This window comes from Sylvia atricapilla, chromosome 3 (genome assembly GCF_009819655.1).
Source record: "Sylvia atricapilla isolate bSylAtr1 chromosome 3, bSylAtr1.pri, whole genome shotgun sequence".
Lineage (NCBI taxonomy): Eukaryota > Metazoa > Chordata > Aves > Passeriformes > Sylviidae > Sylvia > Sylvia atricapilla.
In genome coordinates this window covers 31,167,889-31,192,305 of record NC_089142.1, presented here as the reverse complement: position 1 = coordinate 31,192,305, position 24,417 = coordinate 31,167,889, and the positions used below count along the sequence as shown (strand labels likewise).

Sequence of the window (24,417 nt, the reverse complement as noted above, 5' to 3'; positions counted from 1 at the left end):
GTTGAACTTTGCCCGTCAGCCACTCTGCTGCACTCACAGTTATAATGTTAATGAGACAGGGTGAGCCAGAGGAAGAACAGTGCTGCAGGATGGCCATCTCACAGCAGTCTGCTACAATGAGAGAAGTAAAAATGTCTATACTGGATCTAAGTAATTTCAGTAATTTCTTTCCTCACAGTATTTTATCAATTTTTCCTAACTATTGTTGTCTACATCAACTTTCACAGGCCACGTCTGCTTTTGCTGTCTTTGAAAGTTTGAACAAAGCAAAAAGGGAATTATTTAAGAAAAAAATACGTCTTAGTTCTAATGTATGTCTAACACTCTCTTAATGTATTTACTTTGGAATCTTTTTAAAATGGGCTTTCATACATTATCTCTAATCCATCTACAACAACATGATATGAAAGCAAACAGTTCCTATGGTGACTAATTATTAGGTCAGCCTCATATAGGAAGGAAGTAACAGAAAAACATGATTTCTCAAAAATAATGACGCATGAAAAGTATAAAAAAGAGAAAATTGTGCTGGGATATTAAAAATGTAGAGAGGTGGGGGTGTGGGGGTAGATGAAGAAGGCTGAAGGGCCTCACTGTTGGTGTTGTCTCTGCAAGATCAAGTGCAGCTGACCTGAAGAAGGATTGTGGGAAAAGTTGGCATGTTACAGGAAAAGAGTAGTGATGACCATTTGTCAGGTGGAGACGAAAGAAATCTGGTACTTTTAGTGGAAGGTGCTTTACAGATGTTGTGGCTGAAGTGTTTTGCAAATTTCCCTATAGTATGCTATAACAATATCTAATGATGTTTGAAAGTTGTGGACAGTATTTTCTATTTTTCTATGCAATGAAATTTCCCTTTTCAATGCTTATCCACCTCATCTAGTGTTCCTCTAACATCAAGTTGTCCTTGGGTATCTCCAGTTCTGGGGAATGCAGAAGCAGACATCTTCTTGGGGCCTCCTCGGGAGGCTGAGGAATATGGAGAAGAGCTGAAGGCCCCCAGGCCCCCTCAAAGTCTTGGATGATGGATGGTGGTGTAGGAATCTCTGGTCTGAGAGGTGGAGAATGAAGGGTGTGGTCAGAACTGCATTGATGCTGTGGCTTGCACTTGCAGCCTCAGGGATAAAATTAGTCTTCTCAGCACAGGAACCATCATGAACTTCAACAGTGCTTTGGGGAGGGAGCTGGTGGAATGACTTTGGGCTGAGCTAGGCACAGCTAAACCAGCTATTGGTACTTCACAACCCCAAAAATTCTTGTGTAAATCAGGCTTAACATGAAATGGTACTTGGCTGTTCTCTGTGCTGCCTAGTCCCAGCCCTCTTGCCTTCTCTTTTAGGGAACTGGGGGCAGCACTGGGGGGAAATCTTTAGTTTACCAGATATAAACTTTTCATTTGATCAGCAAGGCTTTTTTTTTTTTTTTTTCTGAAGGAAAAGGGTAGAGATCTCTCTAATATCAGCATTTCTTTGACATTTTGATTGACCTGGGAGATGAAGTTTAAAATGCTGACATTTTTAGAGGTGCTAATCTCTGAAAAACTTTTTTCTTGTGCCCTTCTTTTAATCCTGTTGGTTTGACAGCACATTTTTCTCCTATTAAAAGCACTGGAAAGCTCCTGTTGATTTTAATGGCTCAGAAAGAGGTTTGAAGTGAGGACCACTGAGCCAGTCCTGCCATCCAGGACAGAGACAAGAAATAGCCGGAAAGCCTGCAAAAACGTGAGGAGGAGGGAATGTCTTTTATATGGATGAGATGTGGGTTGCTGAACAGAGGGTGTGATGTGGCAGAAAGGCTTTGTTGGAGCTCTGTTATGGGGGATCTGTGTGACTGCTTGGTGAGTAATTTGATCATTTCCAGCATGATCCCTGAGACTGCTGAGACTCTGTCACCCCACCACACAGTGATCAGGAAATATCCACCCAGTATCTCAGTGCTGTCTGTGCTAAAGGATAGATATGTTTTATTGCAAGACTTCACTGAAGTGATGAGGATTTAATATTGGTTCTTGCTTTCCTCAGTGCTTCAAATAATTCTTTACAATCACTGCAAGTGTTCTCGGTGCACTGAAGCATTTCACGTTTTCCTCAAAGGCAAGGCTGAGGATTCAGTCTGTACTTCCTAAGCATTGCCCTGCTAAATCTGGTTTTAGTTAAACCCTCTTTTTGAAGTACATGGCCATAATTAGATCTGCCTAGAGGAGACAGCAAGACTGTGACCCCAGCTCTTTCCTCCACAAAGTTCCCTTTCAATTTTCATGTAGAATTGTCTCCTCTTTGCCTCCCCCATCACAGCACCCCCAGCAAGGAATGCACTGGCAAGGCCCTCGGAGGTCTGTGATAATACATTCCTCTCGACTTCAGTCATGCTGGCACCGAGATGCTCTTGGCTGCTCTGCTGGTGATGTAATTCTGGGCCCACATCACCTGCAAAGGAAACTGATCTGTGAGCAATAAAGCACACAGCCCTCTTGAAACAAAAATGGGAGTGTTGTTGTTAACAAGTTTTCAAACTCCCTTTTTTCCCCTTTTTACATTTCTGCTTTTATTGCCAAAGCTTTCCTTCTCCCTTTTCCCACGAGACGGCAGCACCAAGCCTTTCATTGGGAAGTGCTTGCCTTTTTGTTTCCCTGAATTTCATGGACCCAAGCAAGTGTAAAGGCTGGAGTGTGATATAGATTGGAGATTTTGTGTGTGTTGCCTTTCCAGTTTGTGTTTTCCCTCGATTTTTATGGAGACTGTAAAATAAAGGAGCTGGCAGGAAGACAGCAGGGCAGAGTATCCATCAGTCAATTACTTCTTTGGAGAATAATCAAGACAAAAAAATGAAGTATTCAGGACTAATAAATTTCTGTGACTTACCACCATAAAGCCAAATTCTGTGGTAAGAACAGACCCATACAGAAATACTGGGGTGAGGTATAAGATCCAAACATAAAACACAGATTTTGGCCTGTAACTGTAATCTGTTGGTGATTCCTCTAAAGTCCGGAAATTAAGTTACTTTACAGAAATATTTTTGCTATCTTTTTTTTTTTTTTTTTCCCAAAAGAAGTTTTGAGTTTTAAGGCATATTTGTACTCTGGCTATTTTTCTCATATGGTGATTGTTTCTGTGTCCTGGCTTCCAAACTGTAACCAAAAAAAAAAAGGCAAAGCTGTCCCAGTGGGACTTCACCATTGCCTACAGCAGTTCCTCATCTTACTGCACATTACCGGCCTTACAAGAACACTGAGTCACTCTGTCTGCTTTTCAGTAAGTACATCTCTAAACTTTTAATATTATAATGTAGAAGACACGGGCAGCAGTGCATTTTTGTTCTTTTCAGGCTGACATGCTATTGGTATGATTTGGAAAAGCTGGTTATTTTCTGTCAATGTAATATATTCACATGGTCACAGATCAGAAATTCTGGGGTAGTCTATAAAAGGAATTAATTCAAAAACCTGGCAATGACAAATACAATTTCTGCACAGTTAAGTAAATCTGAAGGTCATCCATTTTGCAGGTCCTGTTTTACAGCTCTAGCTGACTGCAAGGCAGCAAAGTTTATGTTCTAACTAATGAATCTGGTCCCAACTTCCAACAAAATTGTTCCAAAGGTAATTTGAATATGAGAGAACAAACAGTTACATCTGACTGTGGAGAAACAATATGAAAGTATTGCAAGTCTTACACAACGTGAGCTGGGACTAATCCAAATCCATCTCTTTACACTTGGATAGTCCTCAAAACTGTCCAGTCTTTCAGTCAGTTCTGGGATTATATAAAATGGCATCATGTGTTGTTTCAGCTACTTTTCCTAATTTTTTTCTAAGTAGGCATCAGCTCCACAGCCCTTGAGAGAGAATTATTATACAAAATTATATGTACTTCATTATTCCTAGCAAGTTTGCTTGCTAAAATCATCAATTCAAATGCTCTCAGGGTCAGACAGGGGGAAAAAATTTCTTCATTCAAAATCTACTCACGAACTCAAACTCTGTCCAGGGTGCAATAGGTAACAATTCTAACAATAAGTGGACTTTGGCATGTTTCAGAATTATTATACTACTGAAATAAATATCAGTTCACAGCTCTGCTGAGGCCATCTTTTTAAGTTGTCATTTTTTATTGCAACGAAAACAAGTATTGAATCAGGGTCATGTAGGGAAAATTGCTTCCTCATTCAGAAAGATTAGAAACAGGTTGCAGCTGAAATGCCAGGTTTCAGTTGATTTCTAAAAAATTCAAATAGATACCACTTATTTACAAGTATAAATATATGATAATAGGCACTCAAGCTTGAATGTTGGATATTTGCTTTATGTCTAGATGAAAGTTTACCTGTGCAGAGATGTACAGTCTAATTAGCAAAGTATATGACCTACTGCCCTAATGCCCTACTAATATCCAAGACCTGTTCTGCATGGTCTGATAACTTCCATAAGTTGCATGAAGAACCCCAAGACATCATCTGACTAGAGGGGTTATTCTGAATCAGCGAGCCTATATGGAAGCTTTCCTAACCCTAAACAGATGTAATGCTTTTTCCATCTTCTTTCCCCAAAAGGGTGCTAAGTCATGCATCTCTTCTCATTCCTGAAGTATCTCCAGCAGCATTGGAGATTAGAAATAATGAATCATATATTTGCATCATTTCAGTTTTCATTTCTTTTTAAGGCTTGTATGTGAAGAGATCTTAAAGCAAAAATAAAAAATCCTAGGGATGCAAATATCCAGGCAAAGCACTCTTGTGAAATTTGCCAAGGCCTTTGCAAATGTGAGGGCAGACAAATGCAAAATGTATAATTCACCACATATTTGTAAGGTACCTGAGTAGGTGCCTGGTTATAACATTGTGTTGCCAGAGTAAGTATTTCAACTATTTAAAAACTCATTAAGACATACCATTTTGGGTGCAAGACTATTATTAATGTCAACAAAGAAAATCTGGTGACCTAATTCAAAAGACCAGCTAGTCAAAAAAGCATATCAAATAACCCTGTGATTATGCCACTCACCTGGACCGTGACAGACTTTTAATCCTTCTGTCAACTTGTTGGGACCTGAATCCACCTCTCAGAGGAGGCCCTCCTGGTCACATCACTGCTTCCTTGGGGTGTCTGTTCTCAATCTTCCTGGGAAAAATTGTTCTATTTTTACAAGTCACTTACATATTTTTGGGTTCTTTTCACCAAAGAGGTGAAAATCTTGTAGGTCAGTGTCTGAGTATTCAAATTTCCCAGACAAGAGGAATTCACTAGTCCAGGCAGATCACTTGGTCTTCTGAAAAAGGGAGGACTTTTCACTTGTTGGTTTTGTGAAGTGGGCCAAGATACAGTACTTTCTATCCCCTGCTTTTCTTAAAATGACAAAAATGGAAATTAAATCACTGATCTGAAACAAATGTTTCACTGAAATCCACATGAAACACTCTTTTCACTTGAATGAGAGAAAAAGATTAAGCTTTTTAAAATATATTTTTTAAATTTTTGGTTTAGTTCTGAAACTGAAGAATCAGTTACTCACTCAGCTTTGACATGCAGTAGCTTATGTTAGGGAATGATTAATAGTACCGTAGCTGAATATGTAATGCCTAATGAGGAAAGATAAAGAAATGAGCAAAAATGAGGCTAAATTGTAGCAGAATGACAGCAATGCTTTTCTGATGATAGCAATTATGTCATAGCTGAAAAAGTATTTCTTGGTGACAAGTACATATAGAATGAAAATTCCTGTATAGTTCCATTTAAAAAGTTCATTTTCAGAGGAACCAGAAAGGGATAGACGCATTCTCTTTCATCATTTAAATGTCAGGCTTCTCCTAGATGACTTGTTATACAATGATGCATAGCTTTCAACATTTTTTCATTTTGAAAATGGCTGCCTGGGACACAAGCGTGGTTTCCAGCCCCAGCAGGGGCAGAGTGGTATCTGTCCCAGTGAGAGGACAGCCCATGTGATGTGGGCAGGGCAAATCCTGCAATAAAGGAGACTGTCCTGGTTTCTGCCTCATGTCCTCACCTGACAGAACAAGTGCTGTCAGTCCAGCTTGCTTTCAGTGGCAATCACCACTGCCTTGTGCCCACCATTAGCACACACAGGCTTTCTACATCCATCTTCTTCAGGTCTTAGGAAATAATTAATCCTGATGCTGGATTTTATGAGCACAAAGCTGGCAGTGTTGCAACTCCTTTGAAGTCAGTAGAGCTCTTCTTGATTAATGGGATTAATAGAATCAGAACAGGAATTCTGAAATGTGCATATGCTTGTACCTGTAGAAGTCTATACATGCATATATAAATGTGTTACGTACAGCAGTTTCTTGGGTGGAATTACAGCTTCTGCTGGGAGTCTGCTCTCTAGAAAATTAACTTGTCAGCAATACATATTTCCTGCAAAATAGTATTTTTATAAAACTTATATATGCATTTTGGTTCATCATAGTAATCGTAATAACAATAGTAATAACATTAACAACAATTATAAAACCCCCCTAATAGTAATAATAACAATAATGATAATAATAGCAACAGCAATAATAATAGCAATAGTTTTAAGGACTATAATTTTTTACATAATTTCCGCAGCCAAATTACACATTACAAATTACACATTGAATTATTTTTGGTCAGTATTGCCTATTGGCTGTAAGATTTTGCCTCCTTGTGCATGAAGCATCATTTGCACTTATGTCACTGGAAGATTTTGAAATATAATAGTGATTTGTAAGTAAGGATGCTCAGTGGAAATCAACAGCTAATGACTGAATACCTGATTAGAGAACAACAGGGCTAGATTGCATAAGCCCTCCAATTATTCAGAGGGCAATACAGATATGGAAGAAAGTAAATTGAAGACAAAGGCAAGCACAGCACCTTCCAATTCCCACTTACTGAATGAAACTAGCCCAGTTTCTCCTTGCTTGCTCTCCATCTCGGAACCTGAGTTTTCCCTGCCTTTTTTTTTTTTTTTTTTTTGCTATGCGTGTACTCAACAAGCTACAATCAGGACATGATTTTGAAAAGCGGCAGTGCAAACTAGAATTATTTCAGACTGAGGAGCGAAATTAAACCACACATGCCATTTTTGTGGCAAGGGATGCACAGGGACTGGTGCAAGTGTTTCTTTGAATGGAAGCACTGACAGCTCCTGTTCTTGTGCAATGGCTGTGGTCAGCCTGTGTCTCTCTTGTCCTCAGAACAAAGCTCTTGCTTTTAAGGACATGTATTTCAAAAGGCCCAAATAACCTCAGGTGAAGAATGATATTTGGTTCAGGCAGGACGATGGGACTACCAAGGATGTGCAACAGCAAATCTGGGCAGTCAAAATACAGATGTGCTCAAAAATCAGATGCCTGTAAACATTCATATTTAGAGGCGTACTAGTTGAGTATTTTTGGTTTGCGTTTGTGTGGGGTTGTTTTTTGATTTTGTTTCTTTTCTTTATATTTTCCTTATAAAAATTTTAATTGACTGCGTTCAAAATATTTATGGGAGTAGTTTTTGGATTCTGTTATAAGCAACTAGAAGTAAAAGGTTAAAATAGCAGGCTCAAACCTCGGGTGAGTCTAGGCCCTGTGTGTTGTCTGGGGAGGGAACAGTGGGGACAGACTCTTCTCTAATTGCCTCTCAACAGACACAAATCTAATGCCATCAGCAAACCTTAGAATTGCATGAGCTGTAGTAAATAGCTACGTGATAATCAAAAAGCTTTGTTTAGGTCTAGGGGGCTTTATTTGGTGATTTTTCCACAGTTGTGATGGGTTTGATTTTTTTTGTTGTTGTTGTTTTGTTTTGCTTTGTTTTGTTTTGTTTTGAGGAGAGAGGCGCCCATTTATGCTGCACCTCCAGAACACAGGCAAAAAGCATTAGCAAAGGTGGGGCTGTGGATGGATGTGGTGGGCAAGCGTGTGCTCCTTTGTGTTCTGGGCAAGAGCTGAGGGTACTGGCATGAAAAATAACGGAAATACCTTCACAGCCTTTCAGACTGAGAGCTGGGACATGACATATTAGGATGTGGTGTGACAGCCAGGATTACTCAATGCTGATGTTGTTAAAATCTATCAGTCTCTCTCTAGATCATAAAAGCAGCTGCTGGTTGCTCTTTTACAGTGTTTGAAAAATTTTCTGAGGATTCAATATTTGTTAAATCATTGATAATATGACACTCACAGGAAGTAATTTAAAAACCAAGAAAGAATCTTCATAAGATTATTTATTTTTCTCTGCTTTTATAGGTGTATATTGTATTATTCTTATGTCATTGTGGCCAAGGTGGCTGAATACGTTATGAGAAAGTGCACACAAAGGCTGTATTTCTAAAAAAGTCTGAGCCTGCATTGACAGTGATGAGTTTTTATATTGACTCCACATAAACAGTTACTTGCTCTCAAGCTGCATTGCTGTTGTACAGCTGTGTGAGCTTCTCCATGCTTGACTACCCCAGTGTGCGCAATTATATTAATGATGCTATTTCTTAAATCCAGATTTTAAACTTTGTCACTCTTTTGGTTTTTTTGGTATGCTTTCCAGTGTTTGTGACCCTCTCGTGGTGACTCCAGACACACCATCACTTGTATGGTTTGATGTTAAAATGAAGCAGGAATTCTTTGGATTCTGTTTTCTCTCATTTTTCCTGCCCACTAGTTTTACTCACTCCATCAAATACTATATTCCAGTCGTGTATCAAATGGGGAGCAGCGAGGTAGACAATCTTCAGTTTCAGGTGTAAAACTCGGGTGCTTTTCAATCCCAGTCAGTCAGTGGGTTACCTTGCCTGAAGGAAGGGTCAGTGAGAAGAAGCACAAAAGAAAAGAAGCCCAGGAAAGGTCAGCAGGAGTGAGAGCAGTGGGGAAAGAACTGAACTCATACACCTGGATATTAAAGAATGAGGAATAGCAAAGAGATGGGTTTAGGCCAACAGAAAAGCAACAGAAAGGAGAACATCAGTCAGGATTAATTTCACATCCTAGACCCAGTTGGAGCAAAAGAGGCCAAGACACTCCCAGAAGACAAATTCTCTCTGGGTAAACTGAGAGTAGGCATGGCTCTCTCTACTTTTAAAGCCTTGAGCTCACTCTTCCACCTAACTTTTCCCTATGAACACCTAGAAACTCGAAAGAAAGTTATGTAGAAAAACAAGGGTGGAGCCCAGAGCAGGCAGACAGGGTTACTGAGGTGCTGTGAGAGAGCACAGGTAGGTGGAGCAGCCAGCACTAACAACGGTGGCTGCAAAGAGGACAGCAAGTGGCACTGGCCAAGTGCACTTGTCTAAGCTCCTGCACACCTTTTCCCTTGGCTCCCAAGACGCTCTTGTTGAAGGGCCACAGCAGGCTTCTGTGAGACTCCTGGTGCTTATTCCCAAAATATGACCAAATCATACTATGGAACAGTAACTGTGACACAGACAGGTCCTGCTTCAGCTGTAATCACTTTTACTTAAAAGAATCCCAGCAGTATTGGAGATGCTGAGCTTCCCAGCTATCAAAAGGATACACATGCAAGTACTAAGAAAGCAGAAAAGCAAAAGGAAGGGGGTAGAGTGAAACAGAAAAAAAAAAAAAAAAGCCAGAAATGCTTTTGTTAAACTTTTGAATCATGCTTCCACAAAAGGCAGCAGATCCAAACGTAGGGTGATTTTCATTCTGTAAGAAAGAGAAAAATAATTTAAAACCTAGGCAGCATGACTTATTTAGAAAGATCTGAGGAGTAATAAAAAAAGCCTGTGTGCGCACACAGTTTCTTTAACAGCTGCATGGAACAACCTGTTTTAAATAAGAACAAAGGTGAACAAAGCCAGTTGTCAGTGCAGCTCACCAAACGAAGTTTTTTAATGTGCATGACGTATGCCATATAAAGTGTATTGCCTGAGATACAACAGCAAAGAGTCCAACTTGAAGTCTTTTTCTCAGGCTTTTCCTACAAAGTCATGTTTCAAGAATTTACTGCATTTATCTTCATTATTTATTTCTCTCTCTCCAAAATGCCAAATGGATCACCTTGCTCACTATATCTTCAGCAGCAAATTAAAATCAGCCTCTTCCCTCCCTAAATATTCAAAGTTTTCTTGTTCTATCAAGATGCCACTGAATCAATTAATATCTGTTGCACCCAGAGCAGACAAATGTAAGCAGAAAGTGGAAGTCAGGTCTGACTTACCAAAGGAGTTTGACTTAACCAAGAGAAGGGAAGAAAAGAAAAACAAAATAATGATGGAAGATTTTCACCGCTTTGAAGCCTTTATGAACAAAAAATAAAAAAGTCTGGCAAGTGCACAGTGTACCTTTTCATGTATGTAAGTAAACACAAATTTAGGAAAAGCTTTGCTTTGCACAAACAGAAGTATTTGAGCTTTTTGTAATATGTTGGAGAACTTGGAGAGAGTTGCAGGCTCTCTGCCTTCACTATAAATGTTACATGTGTTTCTGCAATGAAGGTAAAGAGGCAACCGAGAGCAGGGCAGTGTGTTAGGAAGGTCACAAAGCTTTGTTTACAGAGAATTTTATAATCAAGCAATAATTTGTTACAAGTCTCTAAGATCCACAAGAGGAATCTATTGCTATGCATAGTTAGGAAATTTTTTAAGAGAGCAGCTTATCAAAGAAATGTGTAGTCTATTAGCACATCATTAAAGTTTTAAACCAGTTCCATCTTTTGCTTCCCAGTTACTCCCCTCTGTAGTAGGCAATCGTGCCAGATGCAGTATAATTTCTGACTTTCAGAGATAAACTGAAATTTGGGATTCTTATCTATTCCCTCTGCTGCTTTTATTTCTTATTGTTTTTTTAAACCTAGTCTCACAATGTTGCAAGTGCTGCTTTATTCAGGAATGCGTTTCTTGAATTGCTTCATCCCAGTGAAAGCGTGAACAAAAAAAATCATGAGGAAGTTTAATTTTCCCAGCCTTTGAAGTGACCTAAAGTTGAAGGTACTCTTGAGAAATAACAACATTTGGAGTACCTTTGTATTTTTATATAGACACATAATCAGATTTCTCAGCAGTAAAAGACAAGCTGTAAATAATAAAGGCCTGTTTGGTCTTAGCTATGACATCCTACCTGGTATCCCCCTATAGGTCTGGTACCAGCACAGTGATGGGTACACAGAGTGATTGAAATGCTGATGGGAGAATACTTCAATTGTGAAGTCTCATGGTGTTACAGACTTGTTGCAACTAGTGCAGATGTGTAGGCTCACCACTACCACACTGCACTTTCTCTAACATCCTCTTGACATCCCCGAACTTTCTGCTCAGAGCTGAGACCATGAAAGTACGGATGAGGGAAGATGTGTCACGTGCAGTTCCAGACTGGCCCAAGCGTGGCAACACAGACAAAAGAACAGCCAGAGCAGATGTGAGATGACACCCAGAAGAGTTGTTGATTTGGGAGAGGTGGGGGTTAGAAATGGAGTGCAGAGGTGAGGAGAAGCTGGGACTCAGCAGCGAGACTGGAACAAGCTGTGCAGTGAGCTCAAAGCCCAGAGCCAGCTGGGATGGGGTGTGTGACCAGATATCCTCCTGCCGAGCCAGCAGCGCCGGTGGAACAGAGCCTTGCTCCTGGCTGCTGATCACAGCCAAACCCATCTGTCAGCAGATAGTTTTGAAACTTGCTTGCAAAGTGCTCTATGCCTTTCTAGTCACAAACTGCCTCAAGGCTGACACCCTGCTATTGCTATAAATTGTTTTGTTAACTTAGAGTGCAGACTTTTATGCAGGCCATAAAAAGGATCTAAACTCTTCTGACGATCTCTTGAAGTGCCCATATAATGCCAAATCATTAAATTTCAATGGTCAAGATCTTACTGTTTGCCATTGTGTATGCAATTTCCTCTTTTTAAAGAATATTTAGCTCTACCAAACAATTGTTGAGATTGCAAAGGACACAGTAAGTAAGATAAGCAGAACATTGGTCTGTTCAATGCATGTGATCGTTTGTTACTGCACAATCAAACATATTTTGTACAGAAACCTTGCTTCTGACACTGGAAAAACAGAAACATATCAATATACACCAGCTTTGCACACAGGAAGCAGCAATCTCTCTGTAGTACCCCAGCTTCATCTTTTGGAAAGCATTTAGTACATGAGGTAAAGGAATATGAAATGGAAGAGCATGAGTAAGACTAGTGTAGACTTCCCTGGAAAATGTGACCCTACTGTTGCGTTGCTGTGACGGATTTCCTCCATGGTGCTAGTTAAGTCATGTGAAGCTAATTTACGTGGACTGTGAATGTTTTTCACTCTAAGAATGGTTCTTGTTTTGGGGAGCATATTGGATCTGGGCTCAGACATGCAGGAGTCTGGAGCATCCATTCCTGGGCACAGGCAAAATCACAGGGACTGTGATCTCCATGCACCACCCACCCAGCTGCACTCTGAAACCCAAATCTAATGTACCTCAGAGCAGGTGTCCTAAGCAAAACCTTGGTCCCTTTGTGCCCAGAAATTAATAATTCTGTTCTCAGCAGAGTCTAAAGAGGGTGAGGTAAATAACGTCTTGGATAAAAAGCATAAAATCAGTCTCTAAGCATCTGCTTTTCAAATGAGCTCTGTCCAGCCTGTGTGCTGAATGAGGGTCTTAAAGGAAAATAATGAAAGAACTTAAAATCTGACAGTTTCTCAAAAATGTAAACACACATCGGTCTATTTTTAGTGGTAACAGTATTTGAAATTATATGCTTTCAGTGTTTTTGGTTATTGAAAGCTTCCTAAGAAATGTGGAAGGTGAACGGGAAGGGGAAGAGGAAAGCAAAGACAAAAGAGAAAGGGAAAGGAAAGGGAACTTTTCCCTAGTTCCTCTCACTAAGTCTGAAAAAGTGACTGTGAGCAATCCAGGGAATCATTAGAGAAATAGAAGGAATCCCCAAATTCTTTTATGCTCTTTTGGGAACAAAAGAGCTGGTTTAGGACTTCTTTAAAGCAGGGAGCTAGCAGAATGGTGCTTTTCAGACCTCACCAAACTTGGTAAGGCTTGCTACTATGCATGGATTTTCAAAACCAAACACGCCCGTATACTAAATCCCCAGGGGATTTTCTTCATGTATTCATGCCTTTATCAGCCGATCTTAAGATCAGCCAGCCCGTACCAGCAGTAGTACTGCCACTTCAAACACCGGGAAGACAAGAGGAAAGCAACAGGAACTTTTGTTGAGCCGGCGGAATGAATCGGCAGCAGGGACTGGGAAGCAGCGCTTCGTGCATCCAAGTCCACTTAAGAAAAATCAACTCCCAGCGGTTCTCTGCGATCAAATTATTACCTCTTAATCGTTCGCCTATGAGCTGTACCTGTAAAGAGCGCGGAGGGGCTGTCAGTGGCCAGCCCCGGGAGAGCGGCGGCGGAGCGGAGCGCGGCCGGCGGCAGCCCCGAGCCCAGCCGTGCCCCGGCGGCCCGGCCCCGGCCCCGCGGCTCCACCCCCGCCCGCCCGGGGCAGCGCACAGCGCGGGGCGCAGCCTCACCTGGCGGCGGCGCGCAGCCGGGCCCCGCCGCTGCCCTCCTCGGGCCCAAAAAAAAAAACAAAAAAAAAAAAATAAAGGAAAGAAAGAAAAAAATAGGTCTAGTTATAAGGTAAGAGATTTTTTATTTCCTTAATTTTATTTTGAGCCGGTAATTGCTGTGTACATGCGCTGTTCGCTGGCTCCGTGAGCGCACCGGGCATTGGCGTAGCCGCGGGCGGGACGGAGCGCGGCTGGAGCGGAGTGTGCGGGGAGCCGGAGATGCTCGGCGGCCGCGGCTCCGGGCGGGCTGGACGGAGCAGGACAGCGCTGAGGGGCCGGGCCGGCCCCGGGCTCACATAGCTGGAGGCTGGAGCCTCGGAAGGTGCACCTGGTGGGGCTGTGCTGTGCGGCTTCCCCTCCCGAACAGCGCACCGAGGGGTCAGGGAAGGATAACCGCAGCCCGGAGACAGGTTTGGCAATCGTCATCTCTCGGCCGAAAGCTGCTTCGCCTTCGCTCTGAGATACTGTGTCCTTGCTTTCTGTGCATCCCCTTTCCTCTCCTCTAACCCCCGGAATTAGTGTGAGTGATACTGTTTTGTAGTCTGAAAGGATGTCGGGTTTTGTTTTTAAATATCTTTGGTGTTTTTCTTACATGAACAGTGTGCTGGAAAGGTGGAGGGACACTGAATCTAGTAAGATCTAGTAAGTGTTCTTATTCCAAAATACTCCCTTTATCTTTAGTCACGGTTCAGTCGGAGTAAGACACTTTCAGCACAAATGAACTGTTCCAGCAAACTGGATTTTAGTTTTTACAAAATGAACATTAGATTACAAGATAAACTGTTTTAGATTACAAGCAATGTGTCCTCCTAGGGGAGAAAAGATTTCTTTTACTTTCAGTATATATTGGAAACTATCATGTATTTTAGAAGTAGCAAGAATATTAATTTACTTGTTATACAGTTTGATACAACCACTTTCCAAAAGTTAATTCAGCAGTGAAGAAACATGCACTTTTTTACACCTTGAGTTTGTATATATTAGGTAGCCACAAAAAAATTGTCTTTAGGTTTACTAGAACCAATGACTTTTTTAAACAAGCTTGTATTTGTTTTCAGAGTTGACCCTGTGATAAACTGAAAAAGAAGTTGGAAAGTTCTGTAGTAAGGGCATTCAAACTTTTTTTTAATTCCTTACCTTTAAAATGTAGTGGATAGAAAGGCGAAACTAACACAGATGTGCTTTATTCTTTTTCTTGCCATGGCATCTGATCTCGTTTACATATTTCTTCTGCCAGTTGAGATGGATATATTGGAAGTAGTGAAGCTGATGGTTCGAAAGTGTGACCAAATTGCATACTTTAAGTGTTAGGCCTGATTGTTTTGTTTCCTAGAGAGCCTGACCATCTTTTGGCTCTCTTTGACTTCAGCTGAAGTTGTAAGTACTCAGAACTTGTAAAATTCAGCCTTTTGGGTATCTCAACCTGGCCCCAAACACAGAAGCTCTGGGAAATAGTCCTGACATGTGGAGGATTTCCCAGCGGCTGTAGAAATAATCTTAAAAATCAGCTGTTGTACATTAAACTAGGGGGGAAAAAAGGAAACTCCTTTATTGAGTTAAACCACCTCTTGCTGGTTTTCATTGTCCTGGGATTAAAGACTCTCACATCACTTAATGGGCAGCAGCTTTCTAGCTACCACTAGGAAGTTGTCCAGTCTCTCTTACTCTGCATGTACAGTAGCAAACTTTGGGTGTGAAGTGGAAAGATGAGTTTGTGAAGACATTTCCTTTCCCAGTGGAAATTCCCTTGGGATTGCTGTGTGAGTGGCACAGAAATGCTGTTGGCCCCTCAGGAGGAAGCACCTTCATCAAGCTGATCCATAGAGTGACCAAGTCCTCATTAATGTATTTGCCTTAACCCCCACTTACTGGCCATCCGTGAAATGGGATAGAAGTCATTACACCCCATAGCAACAGACTTTTTGGAATGTAAATGGCAAAATAAGGTACTACACGAGTGGTAAGTCACATGGCTTTGTTTAGAGCAGCAATGAGAAACTCTGTGGGTCTCCAGGCTGTGTTAAAGTTATCTAGAGATTTTATCTGCTTGTCTCCTTTCCATATTCTTTCTTCTAACTGCTTTCTTCTTCTTCCTCCTGCTGCCAAGTTTGATAGCTGGAGAAATAGCTCTCTACTTCTCCATATTGTCCTCCACATTAGCCCCTCCTGTGAAAGCTTAATTAAACACTGGGGGAGGCACCTTGGGAAGCTTAGCTTTGTTTGTTTGCAGAGCAGGGGGCTAAAACAGGCCAACACAGCTGAAATATGGTGCTAAAATGTTGACATGTATGCAAACCATGGGAGCAGCTTATGGCCTTTCAGGGCATCCTCTGGCTTGCTCAGCTCTCCCAGGATTTCCTTGTGTGAGTGAGTGCCCATTTCTATGCTAGAGGTGGAAAAGGTTGTAAAAAGTACCTGTGATGTTTTCTCATCTTGATGGAAGTACAAACAGAAAGGGAGATACACACACTGATATAATCTTCAATAAATGTTGGGGAGGCTATTCCCTTCTGCATACTCTGTTTTAAACACTTGGAAGTGAATGGTTTTTTGAGGGGAATCATGACGAAAGAAATGAAGCCACATCTCTGGAGGGATAGAGTTGTGGCTATCAGCATCCCATTGCACTTCTGTTGATCAGTTCATAGCTTGGAGGAGGGAAGGGGAGGCAGAAAGACTGTGCAGTGAAACACTTCAGCACCAAACCTAAAGGAAGGAGGAGAGGGAGAGCCCGTCCACTCCTGCATTTCTTCTGGCTGGCTACTTCCAGCACACCATTCAGGAAAGTTGTTTAAACTAATTCCATAGTTGCTCTTCCTCCAGTCTGATGTCTGCTTTCTCTGCAACTGAGATTGGTTGCTGAAAGTCTTCAGGCTCCTGCTTCCTCAGCACGGCTGCCAACAGAGCTCTCCTGCTGCCCAGTGCTGCAGGGTGTGGCTGTGAACAGCTAAGGCTGCTGGGGATCCAGGAGAGGCAGCTCCCCGTGCAGCAGGGACCATGTCAGGTTGCATCAGTAGCTTCTGTACTCCAGAGTCCTGCACCATGCCAGTCAAGCATCTTTATAGAACAAAATCGGGGCATGATCATCCTGGGATGTTTGTTTTTAACTGAGGCTGTTAACAGTTTACACACAGCCATCATACCTAAGGGTTTGCTGCTTATTTATACACTACTGCAAGGGGCCATGTGCCTGTCTTGAGTACTGGACCTGTTTCTCAAATACACTGGGGAGGACAGACAGTAAGGAGAGGGAGAGACCAGGACCCCCATGGCAGCAAAAGACCACGCATTCAGGGACTGACTCAGGCTGCATGCTTTGACCTGTGGTGACCCGTGGGGAAAAGAGGTGCCACACAGACTGCAGCAGTGCTGTCCACAGAGGGGCAGGCAGTTTGGTCCCTCTTGGCAGGGAACTGGATCACATCTACATGCTTCCCTGCTAGGGTCTGGATGCCAAACCCCTGAGACTCTTACTGATGAATGCAGGTTATCCAGTTGTATCCAAGCATTTCTCCCCATTTCTAAAAAAACACAAACCAAGACAGGACATGTGGGGACTGGATTGGGGGATATCAAATTGTTGGACTGTCAGTGTTTTGGCTGTATCTAATGTTTCATTATTAAAGTTTTGTTTTGTTTTGATTTTGGTCCTGAATGCAGGTGCTTTCAGCCTCTTGACAATCCACAATGCAGTTGCTTTGGCTAGCACATTGAAGACCAGGTGCTGGGAGTCTGAAGGGCTTTTAGTGTTGCATAGAAGCCCATGTAGATCGGTGTTACTTAGCAAACATTAGCAGCAGCACTCAGATGAGAAGCCTGATAGCAGCAAACTCTGGGGTGCTGTGCTGTGAGGGTCAAGAGGGGACAACCTCACCTTGCAGTCCTGCTGAAATTCCAGTTTAACCACTGAGGTATGAAAATTGTACAAAGATGGAAAAGTGGGAGCAAGCTTAAACTCAGCTTTTGTTAGTGTCTAGAAGTAACACTGAAAAGGAGTCGATTTTTAAATTACTTTGGCAATTAACATATATTTGTGTGCTGCCTTCCCATCCCTCCCCGAGAGAACCAGATTTTAGAAGCAGTTCCTGTAGACATGAAAAACAGAAGTATTGTCAAGTGTCTTCTCTGAAAGCTGGCTTGTCACATCTAAGACATGTAGTTTCCCTGTGCTAAAGCTGAGGCAGAATGAAATGCTGAATATTGCTTTATTTTCCCAGAGGGCCAAGCTGGTTTTCCCCACTGCTAGCACTCCTGCAAGGCACTGACAGGGCCAACATGCCTTGTTCTCTTGCTGAGCCTCACGACTGGCATTTTTTGTCTTAGTTTAACAGGTATTTGTGGGTTTTTTCAGTAGCTTTCTCTGCAGTGTTCCCCAGTAGACTCTCAGGTAGTCACGTGGAGCCATGTGTGGCCAGTGCATTATTTTGCACTCTGCTTAGCAGCCTGCTAAGTGTGTACTGCCTGGAGCAACTGCTGGGTGAAAATCACATGTGCAGGCCTAGGAATTACAAATCATAGACAGTTTTATAAGCATCTCTAGGCTCTTGATTAAAAAAAAAAAAAAAAAAAAGTATTAAGGTTAAAGGCTCAAGATTTTTTTTTTTTTTAGAAAAAAGCTGTCTTCTGGGGTTTTTTAATTTATAGAAGTCACTTTAAAATTTTCCAGTGGGACAAGGGGGGCTGGAAACATTCTCCTGTGTTTGTGGCTTTGGAAGATGGGTCATTTAGAGCACCACTAGATTTGGCTACACTGTTCTGTCATGGCAAACAGTATTTTTGTGGAAGGGTACATACTACCCATTTAAAAATGTAGCCTGGGGAAGACGAGGAAGAATTCTTGGCTGAAACATTTGCATGAAGCAGTGTGATAGAGCAGCCAGGGAATATATTGCATGCTAATAAAGTTCCTTCTTCAGTGTGAAAAGTGCATGCTTTGTGAGTGACAGTGGGTCTTTTTTTTACCTTTTGACATTCTGACTTGACCAATTATGAGGCATCCACCAGCACGCCTTTTCAGTCCTTTCCAAAGAGCTGCCACAACTAAAGAGACTTTTTTTTTGAGAATAATCTGTGACCCAGCAAGGTTGGCTGCAATGTTTGTTTTTCTCTCTACCGCTGGTTCCTACTATTCTCTTACTCCCACATCCTATCCGGGTCTTGTTTTCAAATGCATTCTTCAGCCTTCTTCTTCCCTACCTACTGCATCCTGTGTTCTGCTTTCTGACTTCCTTCTCTTTTCTTATAGCTTTTCTTTCCAGTTCCTTTTGGTTCTGGTCCCCCAGGAACAAGGAGTGAAACATTAACAGTTGTTGAGTGCCGAGTTAATCTGGCTTTTGCTAGGAGTGTAGAGGTCAGGTGAGGGCTCTGGGAGACATCCTTTGTGTATTGCCATTGTGCCCCGGGGTCCTTGGCACCACTTCATTGCTGGAGTAGCAGAGAGGAATGTATATATATATATATATATATATATATATATATCTGTGCTCCACCTGCTATCATCTACAGTCCAAAGTGTAAGATTAAAATATTGATAAAAGTTGATCTTTGCTAAGACATGGATGTTCTGTTTACTGCAAGTTACTTACCAGGTGTTAATTGCTCTGCTATTTCTACCTGGATGTATGTCTCAGTTATAAAAAGGAAGCTGAAAAGCTTCAGACTTAGGGTTAGCAAAGCAAGTGGATTTGAACTTTCTTGTGTCTTGATAGAGTATATGGGAACTGTAGGTGCTGTGACAGCAGTTTGGAAAATACATTATTTCGCAGTAAATTCAGTGTGCATACCTGTATCTTTCTAAGTCAGACTGCTGCTTTTACAATAAGACTCTTGGATTGGTTGGGGATACAGCCCAGTGTTATCTCTGCTTCTTTGTCAATTGAGGATCACTATCTTCATAAATATGTGCTTAGAACATATGAAGGAACTTCCTGTGTTGATGTCAACATATCCTGAATATAAATCACAGGTATAAAATAGTTATATTACTCCATGTTGCATGGCTAAGGCTGGGTAATGTATTTATTATTATCTTTCTGAGGAGATATCTAATTTGTGTATGGCAACCTTTATTTTGTTAAACACAGCTTTAGAGAGCATGCAGAGAAGAGGATTTTCCCAATAAGGTCAGCTGCAGCCAAAGGTTTGACTAGTCTGATCCTTGTAGTCCACAACATCTACTAAATGGAAATGTAGAAGAGGAAACCTTTTAACATAATAGTCACTGTGATGGAAAAATTATCTTCCTGCTAATTTCATATGCCTGTGATGTCCAGATGGTTATCAGTTGTGTGCTACTGTAATCTTCTGTCCTGCTGGTTTATTTGTAACCAGGATTGGTCTGTTTATGTGTGGCTGCATATGGCAATTAGTTTAAAGCTTTTACCTTATTTTACATGTTTTTCTCTATGCGAGACATAAGAAGGAATCCACCTTGTAAAACAAATTCAGTATAAATGGATTAGTGAGTAGATAATACCTGTCCTGTTAGGATATTACATACTTTTACCAACAACATCCTAACAGACAAAAATAAATGTGAATAAATAAAAACCTGATGTACTTGTTATCTGTGCATGTATAAAATTTTACTGTGTTTCAGAGTTCTAGATGATTTTATGTATTTTTAATTTAACTTTTGTAATTCAAAATACTTGGTTTGATGGTTTGGGAATATAACTGTAGTAGGTAGTTATTTCTTGAAGGCTACCATTAATAAGCTAAAACAAAGGTTATTTTAGAAATAGATGCACACACAGACATATATATCCATATTTTATATATATACACATGTATATATATGTGTATATCTATATATGTATATATAATATGGATATGTGTATTTTTTAATCTAATGCCTCTCTTCTAACTTGTTTCAGGTTGAAGAAACTTCTTGAGCAGGAGAAGATCTATCAAGCCCGGAAGGAGAAGGAGCATACAAAGAGAATCAATAAACTAAGAGAAGAACTAGTTAAGCTCAAATCATTTGCACTCATGCTGGTGGATGAAAGACAAATGCATATTGAACAACTTGGTCAACAAAGCCAGAAAATACAGGACTTAACCCAAAAACTAAAGGAAGAAGAAGAAAAGCTTAAAATTATTAGTGCAAAAACAAAAGAAGATGGACAAAAACTGATGAAATTAGAGGCAGAACTTGAACACAAAACATCATCATTTTGTCAAGAACATGAGGAGATGACTACTAAACTGGCTAATCAAGAGTCACATAATAGACAGCTAAGGCTCAAGCTAGTGGGGTTGACTCGCAGAATAGAGGAGCTAGAAGAAACGAACAAAAATCTTCAAAAAGCTGAGGAGGAGCTTCAAGAACTAAGAGATAAAATAGCAAAAGGGGAATGTGGGAACTCTAGCTTAATGGCAGAAGTGGAAAACCTCCGTAAGCACGTGCTTGAAATGGAGGGGAAAGATGAAGAGATCACAAAAACTGAATCCCAGTGCAAAGAGCTGAAAAATAAACTGCAAGAGGAAGAGCATCATAGCAAAGAGTTGAAACTTGAAGTGGAAAAACTGCAGAAAAGAATGTCAGAATTAGAGAAGCTGGAAGATGCTTTCAGTAAAAGTAAGTCGGAATGCACTCAGCTACACTTAAACTTGGAGAAAGAAAAAAATTTGACTAAGGATTTGATAAATGAGTTGGAAGTGGTGAAGACTCGAGTGAAGGACCTTGAGACATCCGAAAGCAAGTTGGAAAAGGCTGAAATAAGCTTAAAAGATGACCTTACAAAGCTGAAGTCGTTTACTGTAATGTTGGTTGATGAGCGAAAAAATATGATGGAAAAAATAAAACAGGAGGAAAAAAAGGTTGAGGGTCTAAACAAGAATTTTAAAGTTGAACAAGGGAAAGTTATGGATGTAACAGAGAAATTGATAGAAGAAAGTAAGAAATTTTTGAAACTGAAATCTGAAATGGAGGAAAAAGTATCTAGTTTGACAAAGGAAAGGGATGAGTTAATTGGCAAACTGAGAAGTGAAGAAGAAAAATCATCTGAATTAAGCTGTAGAGTTGACCTGTTAAAGAAAAGAATTGATGGTATGGAGGAAGTAGAAAGAGAAATTACAAGAGGTCGAACTAGGAAAGGAGCAGAGCATGGTTGTCATGAGGACAACAAGATTAAGGAACTTACCATTGAAATCGAAAGATTGAAAAAACGTCTCAAACAACTGGAAGTAGTTGAAGGAGATTTGATGAAAACTGAAGATGAGTACGATCAGCTAGAGCAGAAATTTAGGACTGAGCAGGATAAAGCCAATTTTCTTTCTCAGCAGTTGGAGGAGATGAAACTCCAGATTGCCAAAACAAAAGCAATAGAAAAAGGTGAAGTAGTGAGCCAGGAGGCAGAGCTGAGGCACAGGTTTCGTCTGGAAGAGGCCAAAAGCAGAGATTTGAAAGCAGAAGTTCAAGCACTTAAGGAAAAAATCCATGAGCTCATGAACAAAGAAGACCAGCTTTCTCAGCTCCAAGTTGATTATTCAGTTCTACAGCAAAGGTTTATGGAAGAGGAAAACAAAAACAAGAGCATGGGGCAGGAAGTTTTGAACCTGACAAGAGAGCTGGAGCTTTCTAAGCGTTACAGCCGTGCTCTGAGGCCCAGCATCAATGGGAGAAGAATGGTTGATGTTCCTGTGACGTCCACCGGCGTGCAGACAGATGCTGTAAGCAATGAAGCAGCAGAAGAAGAAACTCCAGCCGTGTTTATACGGAAGTCCTTCCAGGAGGAGAATCATATCATGAGCAATCTGCGACAGGTCGGTCTGAAAAAACCCATGGAGCGTTCTTCAGTGCTTGAGAGATATCCTCCAGCGGCAAATGAGCTTGCTATGAGGAAATCCTGGATACCGTGGATGAAAAAGAGGGAAGCTGGAGCTCAGACAACTCCTGATAAAGGAGCCCGGACCCACAGTAGTCCAGCACATCCTGGGGAGGTTGTCCTTTCACCAAAACAGGGTCAACCTCTTCATATTCGGGTGACACCAGACCATGAGAACAGTACAGCAACTTTGGAGATAACCAGTCCATCCGCAGAGGAATTTTTTTCAAGTACCACTGTCATTCCTACTTTGGGAAATCAGAAGCCACGAATAACCATCATTCCCTCTCCCAATGTTATGCCACAAAAAGGAAAAGGCAGTGAAAGTCCCATGGGCCCAGATCGTTCCATGTCTCCAGTCACTATTACAACATTCTCCAGAGAAAAGTCCCCAGAGGGAGGGAGAGCACCCTTCGCTGACAGACCTGCATCGCCAATTCAGATCATGACAGTATCGACATCTGCAGCACCGGCAGAAATTTCTGTCTCTCCACAGTCACAAGATATGACCATGGGAAGGGCTGTCTTCAAAGTCACGCCAGAAAAGCAAACCGTCCCGACTCCAATCCGCAAGTACAATGCCAATGCCAACATTATTACAACAGAAGACAACAAAATCCACATCCACTTGGGTTCCCAGTTTAAACGTTCTCCCATTGCAGCGCCTGACGGTGCGAGCCCTGTGATAACAGTCCGGCCCATGAACATGGCGGCAGAGAAAGAAGTGGTAACTGGTACTGTCCTTCGATCACCTCGGAACAACCTGTCCCCGCGACCTGCAGCCAGCAAGGTGACCAGTACTATCACCATCACACCTGTCACAACATCTTCCACACGAGGAACACAATCAGTGGTAAGCAGTGTAGTCTCATGGTGTGGTCTTCATGGCAAGGAGAAGGACAAACCGTAGCTTCAGTTTGAGACACCAGCAGGGAAAAATGGGAGTGGTGAAGAGAAACTCTTGTCTTCACTACACTTCTTTCAGGCTCAAGCTTAATTATAAAATCAGAATTTGCTTAATTAATGTATTTTTGTACCAGTGTTGGTTGCTTTTGGTATTATCTCCCAAAGCAGTTAACTTCCAGAGGAAGTCCCTTCATAGTTATTTTCATAATGGCTACCCAGTAAAATTACAAGTAAGAGACAGAGGGACAAAGAATGATGGGGATGACAGCAGGAAACTGTATTTTTATTTTTTATGAGTGCGATTTCTGAATTTTGAAAATACACCTTGTTTTTCTTTGGCCCAGCTGGCAGGTCTTTAGACTCTTATTATGCAGGCTGGCATTTCTTTGATAAAATCCCATAATCCCCATATAATTCAGTTTGTATCTGCTGTATTACTGAACTCCAAAGGAATAAATAAGCAAATATGTTATCATTGCTTACAGCTCTTTCTGTTCCTCTGAACTTCTGTAAGTGCTGTATTGCAATAGAGCTTCCTGTAGCATAATTTTTTTGCTTTCTCTTTGGGCTCCTATGGTGGTACCCCAGTATTTTTTTTCATACTGAAAGAGTTCTCGCCTCTGTCTTTAACCATAGTGGGCAGTATTTATTGATAGTCCTCCCCCAGTTTATTATTTGAGATATGTTCTTATTGCTTTAGTTGGAAATACCCTAGGAAAGAAGAATTTAACCAAAACAGAAAACCATCAGTACTGTATTAGTTCAAAAACTTCCTGGACAGAGTCCACAACAGATGCTATGAGGAAGATTATTTTGAGTGGGTAAACAGACAGTAATGTTTCCCTCAGTTCCCAATAGGTGGGTATTTCTCTCTGAACCAGAGCCTGTAGCTGCATCTTTGTCTTCAATAGACCATAGCGGAGTTTTCTTCTATTTATTCTTTTAATTGCTTTTTGAACTCATTTACACTGTTGTTTCCACAACATCAGGGGGCAGAGAATTCTGTTGTAGGCTTTGGGAAAAGCTCTTTTGTTTGATACCTTCTATGCAATACCTTCATTGGTTACAGTCTTTTTTCTTGTATCTTGACAAATACTGAATAGTCATCCCCTACGCATTTGTCCATGCTGCTCCGGAGTCAGCAGACCCCTACAACATGCCTCATCAGCCATCTCTTGCCAAGCTGAAACACTGAAGTGTATTTA

At 41.2% G+C, this 24,417-nt stretch overlaps 1 protein-coding gene across 5 annotated transcripts in view; it reads left to right on the top strand.

Moving 5' to 3' along the window:
• FILIP1 (filamin A interacting protein 1) overlaps positions 1–24,417 on the top strand; it is a 100,613-nt gene that overhangs the window by 62,765 nt on the left and 13,431 nt on the right. For 4 of the 5 annotated variants that reach the window (XM_066315033.1, XM_066315030.1, XM_066315032.1 and 1 more), the window contains one exon: positions 20,354–23,159. In XM_066315033.1, coding sequence (XP_066171130.1) covers positions 20,354–23,159 — 2,806 coding nt within the window. Of the gene's footprint in view, positions 1–13,800; positions 13,889–20,353; positions 23,160–24,417 lie in introns of those variants that run through there. The other variant, XM_066315034.1, reaches the window with a different exon arrangement.